This window comes from Cariama cristata, unplaced genomic scaffold (assembly GCF_000690535.1).
Source record: "Cariama cristata isolate BGI_N322 unplaced genomic scaffold, ASM69053v1 scaffold42257, whole genome shotgun sequence".
Classification (NCBI taxonomy): Eukaryota; Metazoa; Chordata; class Aves; order Cariamiformes; family Cariamidae; genus Cariama; species Cariama cristata.
Genome location: NW_009625726.1, coordinates 2,957 through 10,888, shown reverse-complemented (window position 1 = coordinate 10,888; position 7,932 = coordinate 2,957). Strand labels below are relative to the sequence as shown.

At 47.0% G+C, this 7,932-nt stretch overlaps 1 protein-coding gene across 1 annotated transcript in view; it reads right to left on the bottom strand.

Annotated features, from left to right (window-relative positions):
• Window positions 1–748: 748 nt before the first annotated feature.
• Window positions 749–7,932, bottom strand: part of SCNN1G (sodium channel, non-voltage-gated 1, gamma subunit) — a gene marked incomplete at its 5' end in the record, with an annotated part of 10,137 nt that continues 2,953 nt past the window's right edge. The window contains 8 exons of the mRNA XM_009703715.1: window positions 749–1,138; window positions 1,583–1,658; window positions 1,860–1,921; window positions 2,270–2,327; window positions 2,409–2,487; window positions 2,980–3,097; window positions 4,319–4,417; window positions 7,353–7,516. Of these exons, the coding sequence (XP_009702017.1) occupies window positions 749–1,138; window positions 1,583–1,658; window positions 1,860–1,921; window positions 2,270–2,327; window positions 2,409–2,487; window positions 2,980–3,097; window positions 4,319–4,417; window positions 7,353–7,516 (1,046 nt within the window). The remainder of the gene's footprint in view (window positions 1,139–1,582; window positions 1,659–1,859; window positions 1,922–2,269; window positions 2,328–2,408; window positions 2,488–2,979; window positions 3,098–4,318; window positions 4,418–7,352; window positions 7,517–7,932) is intronic.

Here is a 7,932-nt window from a genome sequence, read left to right as displayed (position 1 = left end):
TGACTTGAGTGATTTAAATGAAACAAGATTGCAGATTATGCAGTTCATTAATGCAATCCGAATTAGACTTCCTGCCCTTTTCAGATGATACTTTTGGGATGACTTGGGTTCTCCTGCTCAAGCTGTGTAATAGCTTCCTCTACAAGCACATCTATGGCTATCCTAACTCTTCATCTCAGAATAAAGAGCTCCTCGGGCCACCTTTGGAATCGAGTTCCTAATCAAAATTCAGCTTGTGATCTTTCCTTTCATCCATTTTGTGTGCTCCTCCCAAACCTCTGTCATGCCCCTTCCTACAAATGTCCTGCTGCATTCCTGAAAGCCCGGGGTTTTTCCCACAAGTCAAGCCACACAGCAGAGAGCAATTAGCGTTAATACTCAATGTGGCATCAATCTTCTGCTGTGGAGTAATTCCTGCCCACATACAATGGGGTGTGTGCAGTTGCTTGCTAATGTATGCCTCTGTCTGGCAAGACATCCCAGCTCAGTGCCACATCTTGCTCCAGCCATCTCCTGCAATGATTAACTTGAGAATTGATGTTGCTTGAACTTCCTAATGTCTCTGAGCCCTTGGCTTTTGTGTCTGAGCTTGGCTCAGAGAAGCTTTGACTGCAAGTTCAATCCCTGAATAAGGGTCTGACCCAACAGCCCTTCAGTGCTCATTTTGGATACGTGCCTTTCACCCCTGGATGTGTGGGTCCAGCACCCACCTCTTATTTTGGCACCTAGATGGGTGGATAAATAAGCGTCAGTGCTGCCCAACCTCTAGCGTATCGGGCAGCTGCTCTGTGAACGCAGTCTCTAGCCGCAAAGTGCTGTAATTTGGAGGGGGAGTCCTAGGCAAGGGGTTGTCCTGGGGTAGCGGCAGGCGGAGGGCGGTGTTGAAGGTGGGCAGGTCCTCATCGATGCAGACGGGGTTATCGTGGGCCTGCCTCTCCAGATCGCCGGCCTGTGGAGGCTTCCCTGACCGGTCCCTTTTTCGATCATTCCACCATTTCTTTGCCTTTTGCCATTGGCGCCGCATTACGATGGAAAGTGAATCGATGAAGAAGACCTCAACAATCTCAATGACGCAAACGACTGAGCAGCTCATCCAAAGGCCCAGCTGGCCTCCGAAGTTGGAAAGGAGAATGACGAGCTGGAAGAGAAGAGAGCACAAGGTTATCGGCTCCTGTGGGCTCTGGGTGTGCATCCACAGCACCGTTATGGGATGCAGGGAGGCTGTGCCAAGCTGGGGCACCCAGGGTTTGCTGTGAGCGCTACCAAATGTGGTGGGCCCTTCCTCTGCTGCCTGCGTTATCTTTTCCTGCTCTGCTTCAGCAGGCGCTCAGCGCCGCGCTCGCTGCAGGCAGGCTGCAGGCTATCCCACTGCAGGGCTTGGGACAGCACAGTTTGAAAAGCGGTCCCGGATAAAAGGGCTGCGAAGGGCTGGACCGGGCACCCTGCGGTGCATCGTCTGTGGATGGTTTCCTGCCCCTGTCCGGATGGGATTGCTCCCCAGCCAGACGGAAACTTCCAGCCTGTCTGGGAGGAAGAGCTGCGTCTTCCTGGGGATGAGCAGGGAACTGCGGCGCTCACTTACTGTGTTGGCAGGATTCTCCGAAATGAATCTCTCATTCAGGTCTTTGTAAAACACCATGAGGTTTGCGAGGTCCGTCCTGAGAGGAGAAACAGAAGGCAGGCTGAGGGTTTAGTAAAACAATAACATGAAGCATACTGAAAAACTATGCAAATAACCAGTTGGACCAGTAGGGCTGGGCTGCTCTAAGGGAGCTTTTTCCCCAATTGCCATCATTAGGGCTGCTGAGATTGTATCTGAGCTTGAGGTGCAAGCTAGAAACACATAGATGGAAACTTACTTGTTCAGCTTCTTGTTGATTTTTTGCCCTTTGTCCCAAGAGAGAACTCGAAGCATCCAGTCCTGGAAAAAAGACGGAAAATACTGCTATAGCTGTGTGTGCTTGTGTAGAAATCCCCTAGAAAGGGAGCTAAAGCTCCACACCTCCTCAGACCAGCATGGGTGCCAGAATTAAATGCACATGACAGGCCAGCTGTCCCACAGGGGATCTCCCAGCCCACAAGCCAAATTTTAGTTTAATGGTGAACTCCTGGAGGGGAAGCCCTGACCTGGACACTACAGACTGAGCCTCTGGCAGGAGCATCGTTGAGGCACTAACAAATACCCCAGGGGCCCCCTCCTTCTGCGCTGAACCTCTGGGTTTATTTAATGCCATGCTTCCGTCACCGTGGAGCGCAATTAGGAACTGACCTCGGACACGGCAGATGGCCACTGGGCGATGCTGGTGGTGAGCGCCCACTCCTTAAAGCTGGAGAGAGAGGCAGGCTGTCAATTGTGAGCTTGAACACACACACACAATGTTTTACCTCCAGTAGCGGGCAGGACTTACCTGCAAGCATCTTTGCAGATTTGCTGGCAGCCTAGCTGCTCCTTCACAAACTTTTCATGCAGTCTGTAGTAGCAGTACACTGCAAGAAGGGAGCAGGACATGTGTATGAGAAGCTGGAAAAAAAGCAATGATCTTTTCTACCTGTGCTGGAGTGGGGCCTCTGGGGTGTAGGTGGCCTTTGTGGCCATCACCTATGTGGTGGGGATAAAAAGATTTATCCTATAAATGCTGCAAAATATTCTAAGAAGTGGTTGTCACTTGCTATAGGCATGAACAATTGCCTCACCCAGTCAAGTCCTCCATTCGACACTTCTGTGGTGTGCATAAATGAGAAGCAATTAGGACAGCTGTTAGAAACAAATCAATCTAAACGAGAGACGCAGTTTTAGGCTCTGCAGTATGGGGTTTTAAGTGGTTTAAGGCAGATTTTGCCTCTTCCCAGTGCACTGCGTGGCTGGGGAGGTGCTGGGTGCAGGCAGGGCTGTGCTGACCGGGGACGGTGCAGTGGAGGGATGTGGCTGGCAGCGGGTGGTTGAGGCACGTGCAATGCGGGAGGTGTGTGAATACTTACTCCAGTTGGGGTTTTTCTTGTAGTTGCAGTACTCTGCCCCAGCAGGCAAGGGCTGCGCGTACTGGGCACAGCCACACGAGTCCACCATTGCCTTCTGAAAGCAGGAGTGCAGGCAAATCTGGGGGAGATAAACCAAGAACTGGTGACTGAGAAGCACAGGCTGCCACATGTCTGCAGCGCTGAGGTCCAGGCTCATATGCACCTAAAAACATCCTCCGTTTATGATAGTAGCAATAAGATGGGAACCCCATTTCCCTGGGCTTTCAGGCTCTGTTGCTAGTGAATACAAATACAGGTAGGAAGTGCTGCAGAGGGTTTAGGCTGTAGTGCAAGAAATAAGAATATAACCCTCTCTGAGGGGGGGTGTGTCTGTGACTGCCCCCACTTCACCTACAGCCACCAAAAGCTTCAGTGCTGCAGTTTCCTTTCCACAGCCAAAGAGCAGGTTTTCAGTCTGCCATGGCACATGGTGCGTGAATCAACAACTAGGTGTGGGAAGTGACTCATGGGTTAAAACGTTCACGGCTTCGACCAAATTGTGTTGATGCATATTTGGAGACCTGAAGCTGTAAGGATTAACAGGGCAGTAGAGTCAGTGTTTTGTGCAAAAACACATAATCAGTTGGAACAAGCAGGAACTGAACTTCTCTTTTTGAAGTCCCAGTTGTCAAGCCTTTCGGTCCCAGTCCCAGCCCTCCTGAGCACTGAGTTTCGGTGAAGTACTGTTATTAAAAACCTGAGATAATGTCTGTGTGATCCTAGCTGGCAATACATCACAGCAGACTTCAGGTATAGTACCCCATAAAATAAAAATCCAGCCTAGGCACAGACTTTGCAGTAGGCAGCAGCTAATATAATTACAATTCTTCAAGTGGAGAGTGCCAGAACAACTGACACTCTCCAAGAGGACCCAATTACAGAAACCATGCAAAATTAGTGGAAACTTACTCTGTAAACAAACATCCTGCTATCTGGATACTGATTAGATGGTATCTGTTATTCTTGGAGTCCTAAAGGTCACAATTTCTGGCTTCAAGGGTTACTAAGCTGCAACATTTACTTGGCCAATATTTTCCAGTCTCACACTGCTTGAAAATTGCCTAACGTGCTCATGTTCTCTCTTTATCTAACAGGGCGCCTAAAGGAACTTCAAACATCAACCACGTAGGAATAAAACTTGGATTTTAAAAAGTGCTGTGGTATTTTACATCACTGGTTAAAAGCAGTGACCCTATGCCTGGACTGTTCACAGTCTCGGATCCTGAACTACAGAATATTGTAAAGTTTTTTATGAAGGTAGTTTTCAAGGGACTGATAAAAACAAATGTAACAGATTTACCTGGAGTGAGTAGCTCTTGTTATAGAGATTTTCTACTGGTATGTCAGCACCAGTCTCTGTACAGTCACTGTAGGGTTTGCTCAGCTTGCGAGACCGAGTCTGAGAACCAGAAAAGAACAAATCTTGGTTTTTGGAGTTCACAGAGAAACCAAAGGATTTAGTGGCAGTTCATCACAATTCTGAAACTGTAAGTGATGGGACAGGTTTGAACAGTGTGTTTACCTTTTGCCATCTCAAATGATTTGTCAATCACTTGTCAAAACAAGGGTTTGGGTTTTTTTTTTTGTCATATCCATTTCCCAAAACACTGCTCTGGCTGGATTATCTGCTCTCTTTGTTGCATTTTTTTTTGGAATGCTGAGAGGGTATAATCATAACTGAGGATTTTTCAAAGCGGAGTAATTCACACATGTGTTTTCTCTCATTGCAAAGTCCTAGAGCCTATGCATCTTTTATCCTGGATGTGTGTTTGTGTTTTGAGGGAAGGGGGTTTGTTGGTTGTTTTTTTTTAATTTGTTTTGTTTTCTGTGAAGACCCACACCTTCCTGAGCTGTTGTTGCACTGGCTGCTCCTGTTCTGTGGGTAAAACAGCACTTCAGGCTCCACTAGTGCTCAACAGCACCTCTCTAAAATCACTCTAAATCAAATGTTTGTATCTCCTTCAGGACTTTTTCCAGGTACTGCTTTGACCCTTCCCCTCTGATGAACGCTAACACCTTTTCCTGTTCTGCAAGCTCTGCCCAGAGAAAAGAGCTCTGAAATGCCAAGTGCTGTGCCTGCAAGGTCTGCTGAAACCAGGGCTGGGAGCCTGGGAATCCACAGGGTCTGGTTCAGGCTACATCATCTGCTTCCTGCAGACTCCCTTACTCAGTCCTGAGCTCTCACTATCTTTCTGCAGTAATTATCCACTTTGTAACAAATAAAGTGGCCTGAAACCACAAGAAATATCATCCATTTAAGAATCCATTCACCTATCTTTCTCTAGAGTTTAAAATTAGGGGCTGACCCTACAAAGGCTCAATTTAGCAGGAACCTGAGAAATGCCTGTGTACCTTTAAGGCACTGACTACAGATCTACAGGTTACTGAGGTCAAATCTGATAGCAAGCATTACCATTTTTGTCTGCAGTGATAGAAGGCTAGGGCACGTATAGCGCAAATCAGCTCTTTTAGAAAGATGCTCAACTCCCTCCCTTTGGAGGGAACCCAGAAATATGTGATTTCAGAAGTAGTGCATCTCTAATATTGAAAACTGAATGAAACCAGCTTTTAGTGTGCTTTTAACTTCCACAGACAATCTAATGCCAGGACACCTGCCCTGGTTGTCTGCTGAATCTTCTAGCAGACGATAGATCCTCTCTATAGAATTTTTTTGTGATGGCTTATACTCCTACAAAAGCTTACTTGTTCATTCAGGTACTGGAATAATTTCCAAACTAAATATTTAACTAAAGCACTGAAACTCCTACCAAGCAATGCCTTGTTTGCATTCCAAACATCTTGGAATATTTTTGGAGGCGGGGGGCAGTTCTGGCAGACAGCAGAAATACATGAGCAATAACCTAGACACTGACATTTGCATTTGGAAAACAGCGATTGCCAGGCTCAAGCCCATGGCAAGCAGCGTTGTGTGCCGCATGTGTCTGCTGTGTCCCGCTTCATCTCCTTGGATGCGGGCACAAGGACTGATCTGGCACCTGGGTGGTGCAGCCCTGTCCTGACAATTGCAACTCCCCCTCAGCAGGCTCTCTGGAGTCTTCTCTTACTGGCAGTACAGTGATCACCAGCTTCTGTTTTGAGTCCAGAAATTGTGTCCAGCTTCTATTTTGGCTGTTACATTAGGATGCAATCAGATCACTTCCTCATGCCAAATCTTTTAAACGTAGCCACTGAGCTATGTTCCATCTTGTTTTTTTATACTATATGCAACGGTCCAAATCTACTGTGCCAGGAAAAGATGACATTAAAAATATCGAGACTCTGCCTGCAGTGACTTTCTCCTCTACAGTGTAATAGTTATAAGGGAAATAGTCTCGTGACTTTGCCTCCTTTACATCGTTTTGGTTCCCATACCTCCTATTCACTTTGTTAAGTAACATCCCCGCTGGTTAGACCAATCAGTTGCTGCCACAGTTTTCCAGACAGCTGGAAGATAGTTAACTATTTGCACGTTTTAAAAACATCAGCCCTCTTTTTAATGTCTTTTCTAATGCATGGACTATCTAGATCTGGCACACCCAGCCAGGACAGATAAGCAGGCTGGCTGATGCATTTGACCAAACCATCAGTGAAGAAAAGGCAGAACTAAAATGCTCACTTAACAGCCCATCCAGATGAAAGGGGAAATTCTGGCTTGCCAGATGGCACTGCTTTCACTTCTCCGCCACAGAAAGAAGCCCCTTGGGTCAAATGCATTCTCTGCACTACACTAATTGGGGAAATTTGGAGCTGCAGCCCTCCCTGCCCTTGGTGACAGCAATGGCAAGATGCTTCAGTAAACTGGCAAAGGCAGAGTCACTGCCCAGGAGGTTTTTTTTTGTGGGACTCACACCCACAAAACAGTTAAAGGGGTTGTGCTGCAGTTGTCTCTGCAGACCTGACCCTAGCGTGGGTTACCCACAGCTTGAGCTCGCTGTCTTCCACCACTGGCACCTCCCTGGGATGCAAACTCATCTGCTTATTGCTAAAGTGAAAGGAGGCACTTGACAACACGTTTCTGTGGTTGTGGATTTTGCTGTGAAAACAAACAAACAAAGTCCCCCGGAAAGCTAAGGGGTCAGAGAAAAGGGAGAACAAAATCCCAGTAGCTGTTTGGTTCATAAAGACCTGATTTTCCAACAGCCTCTACGCAAAGGAAAGCTTTGTTCAGAAAAGTGCTACCACAGGATTTTCCTCAGGGCACTTCAGCCGCTCAAGTGTGAGGTATTAGATGCCTTCCAGCTGCTGGCTACATTCAAACATCATACCGGTTCATATTTACATCTGTTTCAAGGAAATGGTGCCATGCACCTGGAAATGAGATTGCCGTCACTCACAAAGTGCATCCCTATGGAGGTGGCCGCTGCAGTCTCAATTTCTGTGCCGATGTCTTCAATGAAGGGATATTCGTTTTGGTCATGGACAATGATCTTGGCTCCTGTGGACGTCACCAGGAAGGGGTTGTAGTCTGCTTCATCTATATACAGAACAACTTGCAATCCTGAAGAACAGAGACAAGGCAGGAGCAGAGTTACACCAGAAGCCGGAGCCATTTTTTCCTGGTCAGGGAGGGCAACACAGTTTATTTAATGTTATCTGGCCTTAAGTAGAACTGTAACAACCAAGCAAAGCCTTTGCAGTGCTAGACAGAGACACTTGCAGCAAGGAACGTCCCTCCATAGCCCCAAGTACAGCAAACAAACAACGTCTCCATTGGACGTGGCTGAAACTTACTTTAAAAAGTTATATAACTGGGAAGCAGTAATTTCAGATGGAAAACATTAGTGATGCAATGATATTATCTTTGTATTCTCTGGCAATAGTTTGCACTAGTTCAAACAAGCATTTCCCCAATCAGCTTGCACATCTAGAGCCAACACATCAATCACTCTCCAGTAGGATCCAGTTCGCTGAACC